The sequence below is a fragment of the Fusarium flagelliforme genome (genome assembly GCF_020744385.1).
Source record: "Fusarium flagelliforme strain FIESC 12 MPI-CAGE-AA-0113 chromosome Unknown B0J16scaffold_2, whole genome shotgun sequence".
NCBI lineage: Eukaryota > Fungi > Ascomycota > Sordariomycetes > Hypocreales > Nectriaceae > Fusarium > Fusarium flagelliforme.
The window spans coordinates 5,181,947-5,205,767 of record NW_025763504.1 but is presented as its reverse complement, the minus strand read 5'-3'; the positions used below and the strand labels follow the sequence as shown (position 1 = coordinate 5,205,767).

General features: G+C 49.6%; 10 protein-coding genes across 10 annotated transcripts; 4 read left to right on the top strand and 6 right to left on the bottom strand.

Annotated features, from left to right (window-relative positions):
* Positions 1-8: 8 nt before the first annotated feature.
* Positions 9-785, bottom strand: B0J16DRAFT_369543 (uncharacterized protein). The gene is made up of 3 exons (XM_046130282.1): positions 568-785; positions 455-511; positions 9-403 (listed from the first exon to the last, which is right to left on the bottom strand). Exons 1-3 carry the CDS (start codon positions 728-730, stop codon positions 258-260), a joined length of 366 nt encoding a protein of 121 aa, XP_045987344.1. The 5' UTR covers positions 731-785; the 3' UTR covers positions 9-257.
* Positions 786-960: 175 nt separating this feature from the next.
* On the top strand, positions 961-3,803 carry B0J16DRAFT_335247 (PINIT domain-containing protein). Its single transcript, XM_046127048.1, has 6 exons — positions 961-1,550; positions 1,702-2,007; positions 2,063-2,370; positions 2,447-2,552; positions 2,604-2,829; positions 2,882-3,803. The coding sequence occupies exons 1-6, from the start codon at positions 1,346-1,348 to the stop codon at positions 3,333-3,335; spliced, it is 1,605 nt and encodes a 534-aa protein (XP_045987343.1). The 5' UTR covers positions 961-1,345; the 3' UTR covers positions 3,336-3,803.
* A 58-nt stretch (positions 3,804-3,861) lies between these two features.
* Positions 3,862-6,684, bottom strand: B0J16DRAFT_301097 (phosphoribosylglycinamide synthetase). The gene is made up of 2 exons (XM_046124578.1): positions 6,632-6,684; positions 3,862-6,573 (listed from the first exon to the last, which is right to left on the bottom strand). Exon 2 carries the CDS (start codon positions 6,455-6,457, stop codon positions 4,064-4,066), a length of 2,394 nt encoding a protein of 797 aa, XP_045987342.1. The 5' UTR covers positions 6,458-6,573; positions 6,632-6,684; the 3' UTR covers positions 3,862-4,063.
* Positions 6,685-7,028: 344 nt separating this feature from the next.
* B0J16DRAFT_381313 (transport protein particle component) lies at positions 7,029-7,851 on the top strand (the record flags this gene model as incomplete). The annotated part of the gene is made up of 4 exons (XM_046131144.1): positions 7,029-7,345; positions 7,396-7,513; positions 7,568-7,657; positions 7,720-7,851. The coding sequence occupies 4 exons, from the start codon at positions 7,029-7,031 to the stop codon at positions 7,849-7,851; spliced, it is 657 nt and encodes a 218-aa protein (XP_045987341.1).
* Positions 7,852-8,172: 321 nt separating this feature from the next.
* B0J16DRAFT_78784 (lactate/malate dehydrogenase) lies at positions 8,173-9,935 on the bottom strand. Its single transcript, XM_046134477.1, has 7 exons — positions 9,685-9,935; positions 9,536-9,567; positions 9,363-9,473; positions 9,192-9,279; positions 8,621-9,083; positions 8,423-8,567; positions 8,173-8,368 (listed from the first exon to the last, which is right to left on the bottom strand). Exons 1-7 carry the CDS (start codon positions 9,695-9,697, stop codon positions 8,228-8,230), a joined length of 993 nt encoding a protein of 330 aa, XP_045987340.1. The 5' UTR covers positions 9,698-9,935; the 3' UTR covers positions 8,173-8,227.
* Positions 9,936-12,181: 2,246 nt separating this feature from the next.
* On the bottom strand, positions 12,182-13,626 carry B0J16DRAFT_335238 (ribosomal L28e protein family-domain-containing protein). Its single transcript, XM_046127047.1, has 6 exons — positions 13,510-13,626; positions 13,257-13,446; positions 13,052-13,146; positions 12,935-12,958; positions 12,744-12,865; positions 12,182-12,657 (listed from the first exon to the last, which is right to left on the bottom strand). The coding sequence occupies exons 2-6, from the start codon at positions 13,312-13,314 to the stop codon at positions 12,477-12,479; spliced, it is 480 nt and encodes a 159-aa protein (XP_045987339.1). The 5' UTR covers positions 13,315-13,446; positions 13,510-13,626; the 3' UTR covers positions 12,182-12,476.
* A 350-nt stretch (positions 13,627-13,976) lies between these two features.
* On the top strand, positions 13,977-14,999 carry B0J16DRAFT_78673 (uncharacterized protein). Its single transcript, XM_046134475.1, has one exon. The coding sequence runs from the start codon at positions 14,181-14,183 to the stop codon at positions 14,571-14,573; it is 393 nt and encodes a 130-aa protein (XP_045987338.1). The 5' UTR covers positions 13,977-14,180; the 3' UTR covers positions 14,574-14,999.
* On the bottom strand, positions 14,876-16,490 carry B0J16DRAFT_78723 (uncharacterized protein). The gene is made up of 2 exons (XM_046134476.1): positions 16,149-16,490; positions 14,876-16,096 (listed from the first exon to the last, which is right to left on the bottom strand). The coding sequence occupies exons 1-2, from the start codon at positions 16,403-16,405 to the stop codon at positions 15,304-15,306; spliced, it is 1,050 nt and encodes a 349-aa protein (XP_045987337.1). The 5' UTR covers positions 16,406-16,490; the 3' UTR covers positions 14,876-15,303.
* A 3,189-nt stretch (positions 16,491-19,679) lies between these two features.
* On the top strand, positions 19,680-22,581 carry B0J16DRAFT_335232 (WD40-repeat-containing domain protein). Its single transcript, XM_046127046.1, has 4 exons — positions 19,680-20,263; positions 20,340-20,421; positions 20,480-21,434; positions 21,485-22,581. Exons 1-4 carry the CDS (start codon positions 20,131-20,133, stop codon positions 22,178-22,180), a joined length of 1,866 nt encoding a protein of 621 aa, XP_045987336.1. The 5' UTR covers positions 19,680-20,130; the 3' UTR covers positions 22,181-22,581.
* On the bottom strand, positions 22,582-23,797 carry B0J16DRAFT_412022 (uncharacterized protein). Its single transcript, XM_046133269.1, has 2 exons — positions 23,204-23,797; positions 22,582-23,127 (listed from the first exon to the last, which is right to left on the bottom strand). Exons 1-2 carry the CDS (start codon positions 23,482-23,484, stop codon positions 22,659-22,661), a joined length of 750 nt encoding a protein of 249 aa, XP_045987335.1. The 5' UTR covers positions 23,485-23,797; the 3' UTR covers positions 22,582-22,658.
* Between the last annotated feature and the right edge of the window lie 24 nt (positions 23,798-23,821).

The window sequence follows — 23,821 nt, the reverse complement described above, 5'->3', positions numbered from 1 at the left end:
GCGCGGTATCCATGTTAAAGTGCAATAGCCTTGCCAAGTCGAACTACAAAGGTGGTATTCTATGATTGGTTGAGATTCAAGTGTTGAGCCACACAAGGCAAGGCTGAGAGTTGGCGGGCCAGATAAAGATTGATTGATTGATATGTAGAAATTTCGGGTATTACAGATTCATTGACATTGATTGACTTAAGATTTTGCTGCTAAAACGCCGATCCAGTGGAAAGAAAAACAGAACCTGGTAAACGAAATAATCCATTTTAAGCGCTCTTCTTCTTGCCCTTTGCCTTCGATCGACTGCCGTAAGACTTGAAGACAATCTTGGAAGATTTTTGCTTGCGCTTATCAGGTCGCTTCTTTTCAATTCGCCCACTTGAAGGCTTCTTCGCCGAGTCCACATCCATTGCTAAACACTCATGTTAATGATGGTAAAGAAAAACATTTTGGTCAAACTTACATGTCTCGTCTTCCTGGACGTTCTCGTTGGAGTCGTGGTCGACCTCCTCGTCTTGAGCTGAAGAAATGTTAGCAAAGACTTGTCTGGTTATTTTTAATCTCGAGCTCACTCACTGTTCATGTTCACATCTGAAGACTCGGGCTTGGGCTGCTTGGCCAGCTCAAGGAGTTTGGCAGAAAGGCGCTCATTTCGAGCAGACTCGGCAGGTCCAAAAACATTTTGGACAAGGCGCCTGTTGTTGGCCTTTCTGGTGCTTGCTCGCGCGCTCTTGGCCATTTTGTCGATATGGTTAAACAAAGATGGTAGGGAAAAAGTCGTTATCGGTCTTTGCTGCTAAGAAAAAAAGTTGGGACGGCCTAGATTTGGCCAGAGGGGCACACTGGAGGCTGTGGCGCACTGTGGCTGTATGGGCTTCTGAGACATCGTACTAGAAAACCCCCTGCCTCTGCCTATTATCACCGCCTTCCTTTTGCAGACAAGATCTGGACTCAGGCAAACATGACATACTAAGTAGCGTGAGAAAGCGACGACGGCAAACTCGAAGTACGCGTAGTAGTAGAACATTTTCTTGCTCTGGGGTACTCCGGTGAGACTTAAGCATACTCGCTGTACGCATGCGCCAACTTTATCACTCACTTGTGGCGTAGTATATGCCCCTTACTCTGTTCTCCTCTATAGCCAACAATTGATCGGGCGTTCGCTCACGGTACCTCTTTCCGATACAGGCTGCACCAGCCTGCGCATCTGCCTTGGATGCGGTTGCCAACCGCGACCACTGCAATCATTAGCCAAGCTCGAAATCGGCAGTCGCTCTCTACTTCACACGCACGTCCGCTCCTTCCCGATAACGATACCAATACCGACCAATAAACGGAAGGTGATATACTCGACATGGCTTCCTCGGGATTAAGCTCGGTCTCGCACTCTACCGCGCATGCTTCCTCTTCACAAGGTGGTGGAAATCTACGGCACGAAGGGACCGCGCTTGCACGACAGGTTAATCGACTGTTGAATCGCCAGCTCTCGTCTGTGTGCCAGGTAAACGGCGTTAAGAGCACTGGAATCAAGGCAGACTTGATAGGTCGCATACACGCTCGTAAGTTCAGTCAATTCACATAGAATCGGTTGCCTTGAGCGCTCCACCAAACAAGCGATTTACTCACACGCTCCCGCACATCTGTTCTGAATCACAATCTCAAACTATTCAAGACCACAACTAATCATGCCTGTTTTGCCACGGCATATAGTCATTCAAGACGCCGTTGACGCCAACGACCCTGTGCGCCTTCAGCAAATCCGCCAGAGCATACACAATAGTATTTCGAATTCGCCTATCGGCTCTTCTCCTTCTCGATCGACTTTCTCAAACTCGCACTCGCAGGGTCATGGCCCCTCGGCGCCGTTCGGCCTGCCCAGCATGTCATTTCCCAGTACCCACGGTAGCCTGTCTAATGGCCAGCGCTTCAACGGGTCGCAATCAGTGACACTTGCTTTTAAGTCGAGTCCCTTTTACCAGATCGAGGCGCGTGCTGGTGACGTGAAGGTTTGCGATGGTAAGTCATGCGCATTCTTTTCCAACTTTGGTCGGTATGCTAATGTCATGTCAAGTCATGGCGCAACACCGCAACACGGTAAACTATCCCATCAAACTGGAAGACCACCATTATCTACAGAAGTGTGTTAATGATCCTTCGTACCGAGTGATGGTCTTCTGCGCTGGAGACTGCCTAGGAACGCAAGAAGTCGCTTTTCCTCACCAGTCTGAGCTTAAGGTCAATGGTGGTGACATCAAAGCCAACTTGCGCGGCTTGAAGAACAAACCTGGCTCTACTAGACCGGTTGACATCACCAAAGCGCTCAGGCTTCGACCAAAATATACGAACAACGTTGAATTTACATATGCGTTGACCTCCAAGGCAAGTTCCAATCAAGCCATGATTCCCCGTCAATCTTGGCATCTCTCTCTTGTGTTGCAAGCCTAACATGGCGCAGAAATTCTATTTTGTGATCAACATCTGCAAGATTACTTCTGTTGAAGAGCTTGCAAGTCGTATAGCTAATGGAAAGAAAATATCGATTGAGGCTGTGAAGCAAGAACGTGAGTACCAGCATATTTAACGATTGGATACAACTCTAACGTGCGTTGTAGTCAATGCTAAAGCACAGGATCCCGATGTTGTAGCAACCTCACAAGTACTGTCGCTCAAGTGCCCACTGTCATATATGCGCCTAGCGCTTCCATGTCGTGGCCTGAGTTGCACCCATCTGCAATGCTTTGATGCTACATCATATCTTCAACTGCAGGAACAGGGTCCGCAATGGCAATGTCCCATTTGTTACAAATCCGCAACCTTTGATCTGCTGGCTGTTGACGGGTAAGGTCTCGATGCATCTCATCAAACACATTAGTACTGACTATGGTAACAGATATGTAAGAGATATTCTTGCCAAGACATCAAAAAGTCAAGAGACTGTGACTATTGAACCTAATGGTGACTGGCATACCAAAGCCTCTGAAGATAGCAGCCAGGGGCAGACGAATGGCAACTCCGTTAAAAACGAGGATGATGATGACGATGACCTGGTGATATCAGAGGTCAACCCTATCGGTCATCGCCGCATGGAGACCCCTAAGAACGCCACTCCAAGTGTCAATACACCAGTGGCGGCGAGTCGTGATAGTTCATCGGCTGGTCCTAGAGGCATAGCATCTACCAGCGCCAAACGCCCAGTAGCCGCGATCATCGACCTGACCCTTTCTGATGATGACGAGCCAGCTCCGCCTCCCAAGAGGCAGAACACTTCAACGAATGGATACTCAGGATCAAATGGCGTATCTGGCTCCTCTCCAGTCTCGCCTGATGGATTTGGGTATCTCTAGGATGACATCCAGTCTAGAGGAAAGAAGAAGAAAAGGGAACGGAGAGAACGGAGACGCAAGACTTCTTAGAGGTTATCTTATAGCAGTTAATTGTCTCTGGCGGACAGCTCATCTAACTGCTTGGTAATTCTGGTGTTGGTTGGCGCTTTTGACTTCAGCATATTCTGACTCGGCGTTGGAGGGGACGGAAAAGGACTCCCTTGTTACCAAAGAACGAGGTGATATAACTAGCGGCATTGCTATTGCGTTTGTTTTCGCGAGGTGTAAGGGAGTAAATATGCGATAGGGGACTCATCATTAATGATTGATTCCCACTCTCACAAGGGACTGGGAAAGGACAGGCCTCAGTTTTATCTTAAAGAGCAATAAAAAGGCTTTTCTACTTTCGTCGTCATCTCAAGATTCGGAAACTGTTAAATACAAGAATTTGAGGAACGGCCCTCATGGTCGGACTTTGTCTGCTTGGCCCGATGAACCTACAAACGGGAAGATTCGATTTGCTTGATACCTTCATCTTGATCACTGACAAACTTCTCATCTAAATGGTATACTCGAGTTCCAAAACGCATAAAATCATTTTTCATTCACGTTGAATAGGCTTGACGAAAATATCGTCGCAGGCATGCCTTCTATCTCGTCCTCAAATCATCATTTCTAGCCCCATTTTTAACAAATCCTATCCCATAAACCCAATTGACTCCATAAATCGCACAGTTTTCTTATCCCAATCATGCTCCAATATCCTTTCGCTTACTAGGCACCGTCGTCTCGGCCTTCCATGAATCGACATTGTGAATGAGGCAAGCCTCGCCCTGATCACGTCGAGTGAGACGACCAATACGGAATACCTTCTCGCCGCCATCAGCGAGGGTCTTGGAAACGGCGTCGGCCTTTGCAGCCTCGACGGCGATAACCATACCGACACCAGAGTTGAATGTACGGCACATTTCAAGGGGCTCGACATTGCCAGCCTCACGAAGCCACTTGAAGACAGGAGGGATCTCCCATGAACCGAACTCAATCTCGGCGGCAAGGGATTCAGGAATCATGCGGGGAACGTTCTCGACGAGACCTCCACCAGTGATGTGAGCAAGACCCTTGATGTCAGAAAGGACGGGAAGAAGAGACTTGACGTAGATTCGAGTAGGGGTAAGAAGGGACTCGCCAACAGTGGTAGACTGGTCCCAAGGAGCGGCATCAGTGTAGCTGAGACCGGCGTGAGAGACGATACGACGAGCAAGGGAGAAACCGTTGGAGTGGACACCAGCGGATCCAAGACCAAGGAGAACATCGTCCTGGGCCATGTCGTCCTTTCGAGGAAGCTTGGCATCAGCAGTGACAGTACCGACAGCGCAGCCAGCAGCATCGTAATCATCCTTCTGGTACATGCCGGGCATCTCAGCAGTCTCTCCGCCAACCAGAGCACAGCCGGCTTGACGACATCCATCGGCAACACCCTGGACGAAATCAGCGGCGGTAGAGAGATCCAGTTTGCTGCAGCCATAGTAGTCAAGGAACATGACAGGAGTGGCACCCTGAACAACAAGATCGTTGACGTTCATAGCGACCAGATCAATACCAACCGTGTCGTGCTTCTTCATGGCTTGGGCAATCATAAGCTTAGTGCCGACACCATCAATAGCGCCGACGATGATAGGGGCTTGAGGGTAGCCGGCCTTGGACAGATCAACCTCACCACCAAAACCACCAATCTCAGCATCAGCACCAGGTCGCTTGGTGCTAGCGACGGCCTTCTTGATCTTCTCGACGAAGTCGTTGCCGGCCTGAATATCGACACCAGCCTGGGCGTAGGTCATAGAAGCTTGGGCAGCAGAACGGAAGGCACGGTGGGCAATATCCTTTCGGTAGAAAGCGCCCTCAAACTCGATAGCCTTGTTGTCAAGAGCAGCGTATGCGGCATCGACGGCAGCTCGTAGAGAGTCGCCAACGGCGTTGATAGCGATAACGCGACCACCGGAGGTCTTGAGACCAGTGCTGTCAAGTGTGGTACCGGCATGGAAGATGTTGCAGCCGGTAGGAGGAGTCTGGACAGTCATAGCCTTGCCCTTGGGATAAGAACCGGGGTAGCCACCAGAAGCAAGAACAACAGTGGCGCTGAACTTGTTGTCAATGGTCAGCTTGCAGTTGTCAAGGTATCCGTTGGCACAAGCAAGCATGATCTCAGCCAAATCAGTATCGGCAGAGATGAGAGGAAGGACAGTTTGCGTCTCGGGGTCGCCAAATCGGACGTTGTACTCGAGGACCTTGGGGCCCTTGCTGGTGATCATGAGGCCAGTGAAGAGAACACCACGGAAAGGCTGCTGCTCTCGTCGCATACCGGAGATAGTGGGCTCAAGAATCTCGCGGTCAATGAGCTCAGTAAGCTCCTTGGTAGCAATGTTTGTAGGCGCATAGCAGCCCATGCCACCAGTGTTGGGACCCTGGTCTCCATCGAAGATGCGCTTGTGGTCCTGAGCGAGGGGCAGAGATCGGATAGCGTAGCCATCGCAGAAGGTGAGAACACTGAGCTCGTCGCCAATGAGGAGCTCTTCGATGACAACCTCATCACCAGCATCGCCAAACTCCTTGTCAACCATAATCTGTTTCAGAGCAGCCTTGGCCTCCTCCTTGGTCTGAGGAATGATAACACCCTTTCCAGCAGCGAGACCGGTGGCCTTGATGACGACATCATGGTCAACACTGTCGACGTAGGCGCAGGCCTTGTTGTAATCGGAGAAGTTCTCGTAAGCGGCGGTAGGAACGTTGTACTTCTTCATGAAATCCTTGGAGTAGGTCTTGCTACCCTCGAGGCGCGCAGCCTCCTTGGAGGGGCCGAAGCAGGGAATGCCTGCCTTTCGGAACCATCCCTCCACGCCGTCGACAAGAGGAGCCTCGGGACCGGGGACGACCAGGTTGACGCCATTTTCTTGTGAGAACTTGACGAGACCAGCGAAGTCCTCGGCCTTGACTGAAGTGACGTTGGAAGTCTTGGGACATCCAGCAGTACCTCCGTTACCGGGGACAGCGTAGATTTGCTCAACTCGAGATGACTGGCTGAGCTTCCAAGCCAGAGCGTGCTCACGGCCACCGTTGCCGATGAGCAAAATTCGAAGGTCGGCCATATTTGTTCGTGGGAAAAAATGTGAGAGAAAAACAAACAGTACAATATGCGATTCCGAAATTCGGCGGGTGTGAATTGGTCCCTGTAAAACTCAACGAAGAGTCTTGTAAGTTTCTACTTTAGTTGGCCACTGTCAGAAACTCGTAATAATTCATGTGCCCGGTTGATGACTTACTTCAATTGGTTCACCCTTGAGAGTAACCAGCTCTATTAAGAGGCAGAATGTTGGTGGTGAACTGGAACTAAAGTTTATCACCAAACTTTTTTTCGACTTTTCCTTTCCTGCCCCGCGCTCGCAGCCCCGCGTTGGAGGGGCCAGAGGACCCATCCATGGAGTCTTATCGGTCTTATCAGAACGTGCCGATGATGACTCAGCCTCCTATAGGTAGCTTGCTGAATCCGGGGAGCGCAAGCTTAGCATCACGTACACAACCCTTGGAGCTCGCCGACACCGACATCCCTCATTAGCACCCACAAAGACTTGCGCATTCCTCTACCCGGGATCAAATAACGAATGCCATCCATTGTAATTCATTAATACCATATTCGAACGTCCAATCGAACCGCCCATCATGTCTTTTGAACCAGTCATGCCTCCTTTCAACTCGAGCGATCCATCCGCCAACTTCCTCAGCTCCTCCTGTTTAGATTTCCTCCTTATTGAGCTTGTGCCACTGGCTTATCGCGTCACTCACGATCGGGATTCTATCGCCTCAGAACAGAATAATACACCTGCAGATACTGCTTCTACCAGTCATGCGGTCAGCTCCAACGCCGCTGGAATAATGGCCGGCGCTGCAACAAGAAAGGATGAAGAGGAGGATATGGATGCGGTACACTACCGTCTGGAGATGCTGGGTTATAGAGTTGGACAGGGTCTTGTAGAAAGGTGTGCATCAATGCTCGAGGTGTTTGCGCCATGATGACTGACGGCACTAGGTTTTCGAGAGATCGACCACGATTCAACGATACACTCGACGTCATCAAGTTCCTCTGCAAAGATTTATGGACGCTGGTGTTCGGCAAGAACATTGATAACCTCAAGACAAACCACAGAGTAAGCGTTCGACGCATATGTATCATATGGAGTATCACGCTAACGTTGGAGCAGGGAGTATACGTCTTGACTGACAACGTCTTCCGACCCTTCTCCCGCATGAGTACAGAAGCTGGTGGTCACGCAATCGTCCGCGCTCAACCGGTATGATATAGAATGCCTTCATCGTCACACATTTGTCTTGGTTTGCTGACTTTGTGTCACAGTTTCTATGGTTCCCATGTGGTATCGTAAGGGGCGCGTTAGCTGCTCTTGGAATCAACACAAGTGTACAAGCCGAAATCAACGAATTGCCGGGAGCCGTGTTTCAAATTAAGACCATACCAAACAAGCCCTAGGAGAGCTGTGTGCCTAGCTATAATATCATGATACCCTTCTTTTTTTCAAGTTCGGGCACAACACGCCAGTTTCCGACTATCGAGCGTCATGAACACATAAGAGCTGAACATCGCCGTTGTGTAGATCAACCCTTGACCAAAACTCCAATCATACCTGAAGCAGTCCCCAGATCCAATATCGGGGCTATAAAGACATCGACCGTAAATAATCGCCCGGAACATTTCACAGCCTGCGCAAAATCATACCATCAGCAAACGTGCTCATGACTCAAATTACTAGGTCTATTGCCATAGCTATGGGCCTCTCGAAGAATGTCCTTGCTTCCTCTGCGAAGCCTCTTACTGGGTATTAGAAAACATATCAAATAGGGGATATTCACTTTTGGGGAGGGTTGTGGACAAAGCTGACACCCTTGCTAATGTTGCCCTGGAGGCCCTCGTTGGCCTTGGCCAGCAGAGCCTTCTCCTTCTCGGTAATGCCCTCCAGAGGGTTGATGGCCTTCTCAGCACCGTTGGGCTATGCGATGTTAGCAAGTTTTACAGATCTAGAAGTTAAGGATAGACGACTTACGCCTAGCTCAATAGGAACGGAGAAGAAGTCGTTGCCAGTTTCCTTGGCGATAGCCTCACCTCCGGGAACTCCGGGAAGGTAGACATAGCTGGGCTCGACAAGGCCCTTCTCACCCTTGACGGCACGGAGAACCTTCTCAGCGAATCTGTACCACGTCAATTGCTGTGTCAAATCATAAAAGTTCTATGAGTCACCTACCGGAAACCAGCATAGGCCATGGACAGAGTGGCGGAACCAGCACCGTCCTTGGCCTTGACAACCTCGTCACCACCGAACTGAATTCGGTTCACGAGAGCATCGTACTTGTCGTCAGGAATCTGAACTGCAGGCGAGGCCTTGCTGATGAGGGGGACAATGGTCTCGCCAGAGTGTCCACCAATGACGGGGATGTTCAGCTCCTGGGGATTGGCCTTGCCAACAATCTCAGCGACGAAGGTCTCAGCACGGACGATGTCGAGAGTGGTGACACCAAAGAGACGCTGAGGGTTGAAGACGCCCTTAGCCTTGAGAACCTCGGCAGAAATGGGAACGGTAGAGTTGACGGGGTTGGAGATGACGAGGATGAAAGCCTTGGGGGCAACCTCAGCAGCGACCTCGATCAGACCCTTAACGATGCCAGCATTGATGTTAAAGAGATCGTCGCGGGTCATACCAGGCTTGCCTATGCGGGGGAAGTGGTCAGTCGAGTTTAAAATTGGGGAGGGGTTCCGGGGTCGGACACGCGGGGTTCAACACCGGATGTCCGGGGTACCGTAGGAGCTTCACATACGAGGAATGCCAGCGGGGATGACAATAATGTCAGCGTCCTTGAAGGCAGCCTTAGCGCCATCATTGGCGGGAAGGTAGCCAGTGGTCTTCTGCAAAGGGTGTGAGCAAATAGTTCGTCTCGGTGGAAGGGAATTATGCATGTTCGACTGGGGAAAGTCCGGGGTCGACTTACGGCGCGGGAGGAGATGTGAGAGAGATCGGTAGCGACACCGGGAGTGTTGACGACATCGTACAGGGCGAGCTCGTCAATGTGAGGGGAGGTCTTGAGGAGGAGAGAGAGGGGCTATAATCCATCATCGTTAGCTTGCGCAATTCTGACTTTCAAGAGAGCAAAGCGGTACATACCTGGCCAATGCCACCAGAGGCGCCAGCGACAACTGAGAGCACGTTAATTTCGGCGCTTCAAGACAATACGAAGCGCAAACAGAATAGAGATCACAAAGATCGCAAGCATCAAGGTGAAGCGGGGTGGGTGAGACGCCGTCCGTACGTACCAGCCTTAACCATCTTGACTGAGTGTATAAGTGGATATATAGTTTAGAAAGAAAGAAGGTAGCTCGAGCAAGACGAGACAGGGGATGCGTGTGAAGAAAGAAGAGATGTTGAGATGGAAGAGTGAGAAGGACAGAAGCTGTGTTCAGAGGTGGGAGGAGGGTTAAAATATGTATGTCGCAGGTAGGAAGAAAAGTCTAGGTCGAGGTCGAGGTCGAGGTTGGTTAATACCCGCGGAGGGAGAAACCTTGACTTGCCTTAGCACAGGTAGTAGCGATGACTGGTGCAGTACGGTACATTACAGCGCTGCGGCAACCACCACGGCGATACATGCCGCACCCTACTAGTTCATCAAAAGGGTACCCTCTTGAGACACGGGGGAGGTAAATTGTTCCAATGGGTCCCTAGGATACAAAGAGGTATGCCTACTGTGCTATCCACCATACTATGGCGAATTTACTTAAGAACCTGGTCCGACTTGATGGGAAACTCTACGGCGATTGACGGAGCTGGTGTGTTCCCTTCGAATTTACATGTCCGAAATCTTCACAAGCCATGCACTCTACTGAGATCTATCTCCAGCACAAGCATGTGCGACTGCGACGCTATGGCTGGATGGATGTTGAGCGGGGAGGGGAAAAGTAACAGGAGCTGTGAAAGCTCTAGTGGGGGTGTTTTCCTTCAAGGAGGGGCTCGTTGCGCTTACAAGGGTCGATGGCTATCATCAACACAGGAGGAGAGGGGCATCATCCACAAATCCAGAACCCACTGCCCATTGCCAGACCTATTGAACCGGGTGGACCAAGAGGCGCGGCATCCTCATCTCGCCTCTCTTTCGCCAGGCTTGTCATTACTCTCTATCATGAGTTTGTATTTTGAACAATTACGTTAGATACCCTCTCAATACTATCCACCGCTGTACACGAGGCGGGGTAGTGTTTTAATGGATGTATGTAATCCTCATGATATTCTGCACCTCCACCATCATGGATTTCCATTCACCCTTTGAATCCTCCCCTCTCGTCCGCCAACTGAACTGTGATTCGCATTGACGATCCGCGCCAGTTGTGACAGACCTGGCGGGACACTTGGCGTGAGGCTTTGCGCGGGGGGGTTGTGCGCAAGCGTCCTAGACTTTTGGAGCTCATCAGTTACTCTACTGGGCTCCTTATAAACGCTACTGATGAGACATCCATCATGACAATCAGCGGGAGACCCTGCCACTCCAAAGATAGAATCCCCCCTCGTCCGTTTCAGAGCAGTCCCATCTGTCCAGAACCAGTCTCCGTGAAACCTCGATATGGTTCGCTTCTGGAACCCAAAATCCAATGTACTGTAAACCCTCAGCCCGTGGGGATCTTTCTCCAGTATCCAGGGACCAAAGCTTCCCCTCCAATAGCAATCATCCATAGCAGCATTACCTAGGTACAGTACCAGTGGACAAGTGACCGGGCGATCGTCACAACCCCGAGGTGAGAGCGATAGAACGGCCTTCACCCCGACTCAACTCCGATGAGCGCACCAAATCCAAACTCAAATTGTCCGGTCAAACTCCAGACGATTTGATGTGAATGAATATATTTGTTGGTCATCCTATTTTGTAAACCCCACGCATTGCGCAATCAAGTTGCGGTGATTCTTTCTTCTTTTCTATCTACTACTTCTCGACAAGTAGCCAATGCTATTTACTTATAAGCAGTTCTCGCTTGTTCAGACCTAATGGCCGCTTTGAATGCTGCTAAAGCCTTAAAGTCACAAAGATGAGGGGGCGGCTGGTCCCTCCTCAATTGCCAAATATGGAAATATCGCAATACGTCTCTACAACCTTTATGGCTGACTGATTTGCTGTACTTCTACTCACTATAAACCTATTTGCAAGCCAGGTGAGACGCATGGTATCTTCCATAGTATCGCAACAAGCAACTTTCGATCTTTTCCGATGCTGGCGCTGACAAGAGTCTCTATTGCACTGTAATATCTGGGCTTCAGTACAATATCTCACACTACGTCGCCGCCGGACACTGTTTATTGCAGACGGGAGCTTCCATGTTATAACTTCCGTAACTGGCTCCCGCCTATTGCAAGTCTACTAACCAACCATAAGGCGAACATACACCTCGGTCTGGAGATTGATCTGCGTCTAGGTCAACAAACGACTTCCGACTTACGGCTGCATAAGGACCAAGATATCCCGATATTTGGTCTTCTTGATTTGCTCATTATTGCTCCGGACTCATCCGGCACAGTGACGTCTTTATTTTCTTTCATGAGCATCCTCGGCGGCCTGATACTTGGCATGATCCTCGGTATCTCGTGGTACCGAAGTCATGACCCGACATCTGCCGTACCGCACTTGTATATCCAGAGACAATCGTGAGCTTCGAAAGATGCGACAAGCAAGAAATGAACTCGGGTTTGTCGAAATTTATCGGGATGGTCTTGCATTCGATGATTGGATGAAACTAAGAGTTTCTGCGTCACCAAGCAATATTAAGCACTATACAATAGATTTTGCAAGTGAAGTAGAGCGCCGGATGACAGAGTTTTCTAATACAATCACATATACACATTTCAGTCGGGGAACAAACTTTTGAGTTGCCAACGATATCGCCGACGGAATATTCATTCATTTTGAGCTCAATAACTCCAGCCGTGAATGACCCAGAGACCTCGGTTCATGTGCTTTGCCCACTCTGATAATCCCTTTTCTCATCAAGAGTCAGCTATGCAGCACCTCCCTAGCTTCATACCCTAGCCTTATTCACAATCCCTTTCTATCTTTGCATCTTGTAGCTTAGTTCTCCTCGGAAGCAGCGGCGGCCTTCTTGGCCTTGTTGCCACGGAGCTTCTGCTCGGGCTCAGCCTTGACGGGCTTGTGAGACTGCTTGATGGCGGAAGCGCGCTCGACGGCAGCGGAGCGGAGGTCAGCACGGTAAGAGTTCTTGGCAGCCTGGTTGGCAACGGCCTGGTAGGTCCTGAAGGAAGAAGTTCGTTGTCAGCTGAGTTCACTTATATGTTGAACAAGTGCAACACAATGGTGTTGTATGCAGTCAATACTCACTTGCGGTTGCTCTTGGAGCCGCTGTAGGTGGTCTTGGTGAGGTTCTCAGCGGGCTTGTTGGGCTGAGCCTTCTTGGTGGTGACAACAACGGCACCCTTCTCACCAGCGGAGATACCGATGGCCTGTCGATTAACTGTTTAGCTTTCGTTCATCAAGTCGAGACGTTCTCGTCGCGATTGCCGTAGTCGTACCTTGTCGTTGACGAAGCCGGAGTGCTGCAAAGCGAGTTAGTCCACATGATCGACCTTCCATGGTTGACCCCTCGAATATTGCTTCGATAAGGATCAACCTTCAAAATAGAATCATACCTTGCGGGAGCTCTTGTTGATCAGGTTGAGGGGGTCTCGGGAGAACTGGACACCACCGTTCTTCTTGCTCTTGGCAGAGTAGCAGTTGTTGTCACCTGCGCGATCGCAAAAAACGTTTCAGCAATTGATCCCAACATGATAAAGCGCATAGTCGTTGGCTGTCTCTAAAAAAATCAAAAATTCGCCCAGGGAAAGGGAGACTCACGGACGATCTCCCAGATCAGGTCCGAGGAGATGTTGGAGAGCTCCTGAGCGGTAGACATTGTGATTGAGGTTTTGGCGTGAAAATTGACCGGGGAGAATGAAGCGGGAAGTCGTCGTCGAGCAAAATCGAGAAGTGACTGTGAAACTGTCGATATGGAAGTTAATTGAGTTGTGTGTGCAAGTGGGCTCGCCTAGGGCTCCAAATATGGATTAGCGTAACCTTTGAAGTCGAGATCGTTAATTGGTTCCCTTACATGCGACGTGAGAGTCCAGTCAGAACTGGAAGCGAATAACCCCTGATGTCATCTGAATAGGTGCTGTAAGTCAAGCAAAGCTGCTATCAATCGTGCATACATATGGTCTATCGGCAAGAATACATCTTTTCGACATAGATAGAGTCTTCGATAATACCATAATTCCCTTTCATTTGTTCGTATTAACTTGCGTGTTCATGTGCCTATGCCAAGCAAATACGCGTGGCTTGATTGATTGGGAGAGGAGGGAGCCCGTAGACTAACTAAAGGTACAGAGTCACGTCAGCAGCCAGTGCCATCCAAACCTCCAGGCTAATCCCATTTGCTTCCCTATCTCCATCCTCATTCCACAGACAAAGGGAACAAGGTTGGACTTGTTCAAATCCGGATCTTGCGGAAGGTGGAAAACCTCAACCAACACTAAACTCTCCATTTCGCGACTCAATAGACCGGTCTAAAACTCGACCAGGAGCAAGAGGCGTCTATCATGCCACTTTGACGCTTGTTCTTTGAACTCTTTCGCTCGCCTGCGACTTCTCCGGCCTGGCTATTCTCTCATTTGTACCCGATCATTTCAGTCTCTTTTTATCTTTCACCATTACGCCTTGAATTGTACTCGATCGTCACATACCATACGCCATTTCTCTTAATACAAAACCCATCCGCCCATCATGTCCTACCTTCTCTACTCCGTCTCCTTCTTCACCATCGTCCTCGCCACGGTCCTCTTCTTCACCCGCGCCCACTGGCTCCCTCTCGTCCAACATATGCGACCCCGACTCCCCGGCGCCGACTATATCTACTCCCGACTTCCTAGCAGTTTCGCGGGCGACATCGAGGCCGGTCTGTCCAGCACCACCTTTGATTTGTCAGGAAACGTCGAGTCTGGCGATTCACGCGCCGGTCTCGACGATGCAGCCAAGGCCGAGGTCCTGGCCATTATGAAGAAGAGAAGGATGAACTTTGACCAGGCGAGAAAGGTCTACATGGAGAACCGATTTAAGGCCAACGGTATTGGCGCCGATGGTCTGCCGAGAGATCCGAAGTTCGTGAGCTTCTCTTAAGAGTCGCATAGATGGACGAAGTCGGCACTACACTAAGCGCATTACGACGATATCCGATTACAAACGCAATCCTCGTTATTCCTTCACGGGTCCTGATGCTACGAGCGTCTATTAAAAATCATATACGAAACTTGTCCAAACTACATTCAGTTTGACTTGAGAAACAGAAACAACCTTACGTTGGCACACCAGATGCAATTTCCTATTCCTCTCGACTTTTTGGCCCTTTTCTTTCATCATGCTTTTCGACTTGCTTTTATATGCACCGGTAGCGTTTGTTGGATTGATTCCATAAATGGTTTTCTTTTATTTTGTTAACAGCGGCCTGCAGTCACCTCGACCTTTCAGGCAAGGAGTTTAGGTGGAATGCGAAGTTTTATTATTCTCTGAGGCAGATTCTTTCTCCTCGACCAACTACTGTAGTTTCTTTTTCCTAGCTTCGTTTGTTCACTTATTCAAAGGATTATTTAAATCATCGTGGTTTCCGCCAAACGCCATAACTGAGTGAGAACATTACAAAGATCAAAATTTATGTACCGAAATCATTGATCATGAGCCAACGAGCTCACAACATCATCTGAGCGGAATGGCAACGGGCATCGACATGCATCATTGCTGCAGACGCCAAGGTCATTCCGTGACAGGGACGTCAAAGGTTATCAACTCTACAGTCGTCCCAATGCGGTGTGCCATCACATTAGCGAGGACCACATATCAGCCACCCGCGCACTTATTGAGTCTTTTTCATGCTAGGCGCATTGTCCGTGTATGTGCGATTGTCGCTGCCTTCAATCTCCTCAATGAGCTCGTCGACCTTCTCGATCTCCTTCTTCCAGCGACCCTCAGACATCTTCATATCACGCTCGAACATCCACTGTTCAGGCATGCGGTATGTGCCGCCCATACGGTCAAAGGCAGTGAAGAATTGACCATAGTTGACCTCAAAGCGAGAGTGGTGAAGCGAGTGGCATGCCGCGCCGTTGACCACAGGGTTGTTGGTGAGATACTCGCCGTCGTGAATCATGACAGACCACAGGTTGACGAACACAAAGAGCGCAACATATGCCATCTTCTGAAGTGGGAATATGAAAGGGAAGATGTGATAAGGCAACGACTGGGTGAAGCCATCGAGGGGGTGGAAGGCATGGCTGGCAAAGGGGGTGGGCATAATCCACTTGTGGTGAAGTTTGTGCAGATACTTGTAGACCAGGCGATGATGAAGCCAGCGATGAGCCCAGTAGATGCAGAAGTCTGTGAATAGGAGAAACAGCGGGAACTGCAAAAAGTCGTACCACAGCCCAGGTCCATCTTCAGTGGTGTCGTAAAGTTTTCCGTAGCCGCGGACTTCGAGGAGGAAAAATGGTGCTGTGATAATGGCCATGACTGGCATGGCCTTGTTGGCCGCGATGATCTCAAGGCGGACCTGGTTCTTTATGAATCTCGGATGCTCAAAGGTACGCTTATCGAAAATGAAGATGTATGAGAGCGTTGCAACAATGAAGTAAACAAGAAGGCCAAAGATCCTGATCGCATATGTGAGTTGAGATGATCAACAGTGTGAGTATCGGCACATACCAAGTGATGAGATATAGTGTAAGAGCTTGACGAAAAGGGTTATCGCGATCCCATGCGCTCATGTACGCTTGTTCTGGTGGTTCCATGGTGAGGAACTGTGTAGCTGGTTTGTAATTCCATGTTGAAAAGGCTTTGGCTGATGTATCGGTTGTGTTTGATGGTGACGGGAAGTCATAGGGAGCTGGACGCTTGGGATAAAAGTAGGCATATGCATAATCGGCAACGAAGGTGTCGACGACCTCTAGGACGACGTCCATGGTAGGTAATTGGGTCTGTCAGGATGAACCAGAAAAATAGGCAATAAATGAGCGAAGGTCGACTCTTATAAGTGGTGCGGTTGGGTTGAGCTGGTGTAAGTGAACAATCCCATAGACAAACACGAAACTGCTAAACCCAGTAAGACTGAGGAACGAGAACTACATCTTGATTTACGTGCGGGCCTTGTCTTCATTTATCATTGAATCGATCATAGGAAAGGAAATCATATAGTCTGATACTACAAGGGGGTCGTCGGCGGCTTGCGAGGCGGGGCGGATATTTACTATCAGGGATGTATCGCGCAGTGGGGTTCCAAAAAGGGTCCTGAGAGCTGGATTGAACCAATTGAAGAGCTGGGATGAGAGAGCTTCTGAAGCCATCTTATGATGAAAGACGTACGATAGAACGAGCTCCTGGACAAGACGACAAGCAGGGTCCTTGTCATTGAATTCTATGGGACTACACCAAATACATGGGGGTTACCTACCTAGCTACCTTTCAATACGAATACACATAGTTTTTATTAGGAGCAAATTGCCAGACATGGGATCTGTTAAACACTGAATGGTTGGCCAGATGGAAGAAGAAAATCGCATGATGAGTTCCGAGGGCACCCGGGCAATGATGTCTTCTTGGTAAACTAATGCACGTATTTAGATACTGAGGGCAAATATCGAAGTACAATTACAGGCGTTCTGATCCATCCATCAAAGAAGAACAGGGGTCAATCGCCCAAAGTCGTCGTCGATGTTGGTCGATGTGGTATGTTCCGGCTTCTCAGGGCCCGGGAGTTTGTCAACCAATGGAATTTGCCAACTGAACCTGGTGCCCCACTTTCTAACCCTGTGTATCGAAGACTGTTTATTACCCGATATCACGAAGACGAGATATCGAACGATTCTGAGTTCCAAGCGCGACTCTAAGCAGAAGCCAATAAGACATGTACACTTTTACCGCAATAAAATTGGCGAAATTCATCATCATCTTGTTCTGAGTTGATATGTTGAGCCTCAACGTCCATCGCGAAAGGTTAGAGTGACCAGTCCATAATGCGCGACAGCGGATCACAGCACGGTATTGAGGTAAAACATCATGAGTTGAGATCACACATAGCTGATGGCTTATCGATCCATTAAACTTCGGGATACGGAAACGAATACGCTGGGGAAACCCTGAAGATACTGCAGCTCAGGCAGGTACAGCGCCGCTATAATACTACTGGCCTGACATCGTTTGATGCGGGAGCCAGGATTTAGACTAAGCTACGGTTTAAACACGGGATTACGAGCCATGATTTCGGGTATAAGAGAATACCTCGCTGAACATCTGGGGACCCTGATAATTCTCCGTCTTACAATACAATACATGTGGCTCGTCAGCCGCTTCACACGTCTCTCCAGACCTAAATTAGATTCCCACACTTTTCTGATTGTTTCCATCAGTGCCCCAGCAACATTACCAGCCCGCCTGTTAAAAATCCAACCAACGAGCTCAGTCAACAGGAATACAGCCTCAAATTTCATCATCTTGTGCGGGAACCACTGGTTACCCTGCCTGGTAGTATTGAAGTTGGTGCAGTGGTGCTGTTGCACCATAGAACCTCGATCTTGAACTGCGGACAAATAACAGACGTGACCACAGCAAGCTTGTAAGCATCATCAAAGGCAGGGGGTTGGTATCCCAAATACGTCCCAATACTATACATGCCGCTTTTCATAGCAGTCACTGCGTCTGTTCCTTTTCACATGAAATTTGTTGCCGCATTTTTTGTCTATCAAGTAGTGATAGGTGTGCGTTGCTGATTTGTATCTCGAGTCAGTATTATAGGACTAATCACAAACTCTGCAACCACCCTGAGTCGTGAGATTTGCCTCTTCACTTTGCTCGATCCATTTTGTGAATAATTGTGTACTGCGGACTCTCATACAGTATTACCTGGCATCAGCAATGCTACTCATCATCACTATCAACGCCATCCACTCGCAACTCTTGGTCCTTGACAACCACAACCTTTAACTTGTTTTGGCGAGAGGGCTGGGTATGTGGCACCAGTCACCATCCATCTAAATGTCACACAAATGTCGTACAAAACTGATCAATTCGACGAGACTTGTCACTTTGTGGTGGCGCGGCTCTGTTGATATGATGTGTGTGATATAACCATGCAAGTCAACGTAAGACCAGCGACCCCAATTGGTCCGGAGGAGTCTCCCTAAGCTAAAGGGACATCAGCATGTGGTGGGAAAGGGTTGTTGCAAGCTCGAAAGAGCTAAACTTAAAAAAAACCATCCCGCATGGTTCTCCAGTGTCTCGTCTAGTACAAGTCCAAGTACAGGTACAGGGTACGTCTCTTGTGATGGAGCCGAGGGTCTCATCGGATATGATGATGGCGCGCGAACTAATCGTAGACTTATATCCATAGTAGCAAGCTTGCCTTGCAATTTCTGGTGACACAGAGTAGTTTGTTTTCAGAAATGTGTGTGTATTCAGGCCATTCTATGAGTTAGTAGCTAAAGAACATTGAGATATTCTTCGGCTGCATACATATATCCATATATCCAGCGGAGGTGGCCAATGCGCAAGGAAGTTAATGATCGTCGTCTGTCTTGAAGTAACGGTAAAGAGTTATGATAGCGTTGGAGTCATCCTGCTCGGTCAAATTCTTGATTAATGGTTCGAAACGGTTACATCATAAAAACTTAGACCCTCACGAATTCTCTGGGCAACTCATCCCCGAACCTAGAGCCACGTGCTGGCTTTAAGATGTGGGTATAATACTGTTTGGTAGCAAGCTTCAGAAGAGCCTGGTGAGAGAAGGTTCGTAGTAGACAGGAAGCCACTACCATTTTGGATGATTACGACAGGGAGGAAGAGAAACACCAAGGAAAAGGAAGGAAAGTGAAAAAAAAAGGGGGCGTGCGCGGGAAAACATCAACAACACCACCACCTAGGTACCTCACCACCCCCTCAATCTCAGTGCAGTAGGTACAGCAGGAGAGGGCGTGCAGACCCGAGTGACAGGCGTAATTGTAACTTTCTATCTCCTCTGTAGGTGGTCATCTCAAGCCACAGCCCAGCTCAGGGCAGCCGCCGCCGGACATCCACGCCCATCAGGTAGCGTGGACCCACCATACAAAAACCCCTGACGGATTCGAGGCTGATATTCCAATGCGTCTGTGCGTTAAAGTCTGGTACGTACCGGTGAATTTATCTCCACTTAAATGGATCGCGACCCCACTCCCCCCGGGCCGTGCTGCGTGAAGAGCTGCAATCCACTGGAACCCATGCTTTCCCTCTAGCACTTAGTTACCAACCCGCTTCCTCCTCGGCCGGGCCTCTCTTTTTTTCTTCTCTTTTCCTCTTCCATCAAAACATCATCACGCTTAATTTGTTCTTACTCCTATCGTCAACCCAACGATACTTCTGGCCCTCCCGTCGCGAACCCCAGACGAATATCTTCACCGGCCTTTGCCCATCAAGGGCTTTTAATTACACGCATTCTTAACAGCTGCATTTTAACGCCTAGCTGTCGCGTCTGCCTCGTTTAGCTGTAGTTGTCATCAGCTTGCTTGCCCTGACACCCAGCCTCGCGCTGTCACCGACTTGACTGGCACGCGCCAACACCTCGACCGCACCGAACGCACCACGCATCGACTGCGATCATTACACCTTTCGTCTCAACGAGTCCTATTAAACTCCCAGTCGCCGAGACCCACCTTGCGCAATGTCGATGTATCCGCATCGCGCCATGGGGGCCGGTCCCCAGGGCAATTCGACCCGTTTGAACGAATTGCTCGAACAGATTCGAGTTGAATTCGAGACCCAAATGCGCGCGACTGAAAACTACGAGCATCAGAGTAGGTCTACTACTTGCACCTTGACGTGTACATCGCGTTATTTCTTTCGCTCCAGCTAACACATGTGTATCTTTAGTTGCTGCGCAAGTTAGCGAAATGCAAATGGTCCGTGAGAAGGTTTACCAGATGGAGCAGACTCATCTGGGTCTGAAGCAGAAGTAAGTTGCCTGTGTCTTAGTGATGATAACGGACATCGATTAACCTCTCCATCTGCAGGTACGAGGACGAGATCAGTGCCCTGCGACATCAACTCGATGCTGCTAGAAAGGGCGGACTTCAGGGTGGCATGCCCGGACCGCCCCAGCATGCTGCTCCCTCTCAACAGCCACCCTCAATCGCCCCTGGTAATGGTCTTTTCAGCGGCATCATGGCTGGTGGCAGTCAGGGAGGTCTTGCACCTCCACAGCAAGGTCAGCAGCAGAGCCAGCAGGGTCAGCCTCAGGGCGCGCAACAGCCGCAGCAATCCCAGCAGGGTCATGCTCCTCCTCAAGAACAGCCATTGGGACCTCAGCACCAGATGAGCCAGGGGCCTCCTGGCTTGCCGGTCCCTCCTCACCCCAATGCGCAGCAAGCCCCTTACTCTCAGAACTATCCTCCTGGCCCTGTTTCGAACGGAATGGGACCTCAGCCCCAGAGCACTGCTTCTCCCGGTCCTGGTAGGAGGGGTATCGGCCGCCCTCCCGGCGCTGTAGGCGGGCCTGCAACTCCTCAGATCAACACACCGGTGCCTTATCCCGGATCCGCGGCATCGCCCCAAGTTAGCCACCCAACTCCCGACCACCCTCGAATGGCTGGCCCTCACGCCTCTGCCGTTGGAAACTCACTCGGTGATCTCGAAGTTGACAACGTCGCCCCCCACAACAAGAAGACGGGAAATGATTGGTATGCCATCTTCAACCCCCAAGTGCAACGCGTTCTCGATGTCGACCTCGTCCACTCGTTGAACCATGAGAGTGTGGTTTGCTGTGTGAGATTCAGTCACGACGGCAAATATGTTGCAACTGGTTGCAATCGATCGGCTCAAATCTTCGATGTGCAGACCGGAGAAAAGGTTTGTGTGCTCGAGGACCACAATGCCTCTGATATGAGTGCCGATCTCTACATTCGTAGTGTTTGCTTCAGTCCTGATGGCCGTTACCTGGCTACTGGCGCCGAAGACAAGTTAATTAGAGTAAGTACATCACTAAATCATCAAGCAATAATGACACTAATGCTATACAGGTCTGGGATATCCAAACCAGAACTATTCGAAACCACTTCTCAGGTCACGAGCAAGATATTTACTCACTGGACTTTGCACGTGACGGTCGCACGATCGCCTCTGGCAGTGGCGATAGGACAGTTCGTCTGTGGGATATTGAGCAAGGCACTAATACTCTTACGCTCACCATAGAGGATGGTGTGACGACTGTTGCTATTTCTCCCGACACCCAATTTGTCGCCGCCGGCTCTCTTGACAAGAGCGTGCGTGTTTGGGATATCCACTCCGGTTTCCTTGTTGAGCGTCTTGAAGGTCCTGACGGCCACAAGGACAGTGTCTACTCCGTTGCGTTCTCCCCAAGCGGTAAAGATCTTGTTTCCGGCAGTCTTGACAGGACGATCAAGATGTGGGAGCTCAGCACTCCTCGACAAGGCAACCAACCCGGCCCTAAGGGTGGTAAGTGTGTCAAGACATTCGAGGGTCACCGGGACTTTGTCCTGTCGGTGGCTCTTACTCCTGATACCAACTGGGTGCTTTCCGGCTCGAAGGACCGTGGAGTACAGTTTTGGGACCCCCGCACAGGCACTACGCAACTCATGCTGCAAGGCCACAAGAACTCTGTTATCTCTGTTGCGCCAAGTCCTCAAGGCCGATACTTTGCCACCGGTTCTGGTGACATGAAGGCTCGTATCTGGTCATACCGCCCTTTCTCTTGACTAAACAAGGAACCGGCTCAGTGGGTTGCCTTTTAGACGCTGCAACTCGAGAACGAAAGAAGGTGGGAGAAAAGATCTATGCTTGGGGTTTTCAATGAATATTGGAAAGACGATGAGGGGATATCTTTACATCAAATGGTGGCCGGCCAGAGTGAGCGACAAATATTTCTGTTTTTTGGGTACCAGACAGCAGGGCCGCTCCACCAGCGCAATCTCACAGCTCGAAGGACGGTCAGAGGCGCATAAGGATGGGAAGAATTTGGAGGGCATACCTGTTCTTGCTTTGTGCAGGATAGACGAAGGGTATGCCGGTACGCCGCTAGCACAATACTTTTAACCTTTGATTGTTGCGCAATGTGTTATTATGAAAATCAATAATGAAAATCACCGATTCCAACCGTCTTGTTCCACTAATTTCTGTCGTGATTTCATTCGCAGCATATCCTGACATGTTCCAACATAAATGAATTCGATGTTTCTATAACGAACCGAATAGACTCGAAAATGCATCGCCGCCTTTTTTCTTTTTCTTCTTCGGTTTATCTTTGGCGCCGTCTTCCAACACTGCCTCTGGTATACTTTTGCGTACAGTCTTGTGTTTAAGTTCCTTCACTTTGTGGTCTTTCGGTGGCATGTCTGATTTCGATTTTGGCTTGTTTATATTCTTCTGCGATGACAAAAGCTCTTCACGTGAAACCGCTACGCCCATATCCGTTTCAGAACCAGGCGCCTCAGGTGCTATCGTTTGCGTTGTGGAGTTGAGCGAGTCAAGCTTGCCTGGTCCTGAGCTTGCTGACTTTACAACAGTTGTTGATACAGATTCGTGGTCATGATCATGCTCGGGAGGAACGAGGTGGGATAGTAGGGTGTTGATACGAGCGAGGACTGAGAGGAGGAGGAGACCCAAAGGCGCATGTTGATTATCGGCTGCTAGTTGCGACAAGGTGCTGCATGGGACACAAATGCGCGGTCAGCGATAAAGGTCGCATATGGTGAAAAACAAGAGGGAAGGATTTGACTTACAAAAAGGCAGAAGGGATTACATGGCGCATCATCCATTTTGCACGGACGAGAGCAGGGTGGTTGTCGCGTTTCGCATTGCTAGACTTGGTCTTTTTGGGGCGCGAGACGAGGTCTTGGGAAAGCTTCTGGGAAGCACGGCGAAGGATAGAGAAGGAGGGCCACCAGTGCGTGCGAGAATGTTGGTTCTTGTGACGGTGGGCGAAGGCATTCAGGATGGTGAGGTTAGGAGCCAGTGATTGGCTTGTGGAGGTCAAGAGAGCGGTATCGGGGGGAGTTGTCATGATGGAGGTGGAGGTGGAATATTTGTGCTCATTATTGGTAATAAGAGTTTTAGAATTGATTGTGTAAGTCCGGAATTCGGCCGAGAGAGGCAGATAGCGATGCTTGAGGCTGAAGGAGTGACGTTGAAGTTGTGATGAATGAAGCTAAAGCATGTGGAAAGCAACTTTTACAGTGGTTGCGATAAGATAAGGGATTAGTATGATTTGAGTTTAACTACTAATATACCTAGCCCATGAAGATACCTTAGTAGTCAGTTAGTGTCAGGCAACGGGAGTATTTTGTGGAGTTTAGTGAAGGACGAGTTGTTTTTGGATCATATTCCAGTTTCTATGGTCC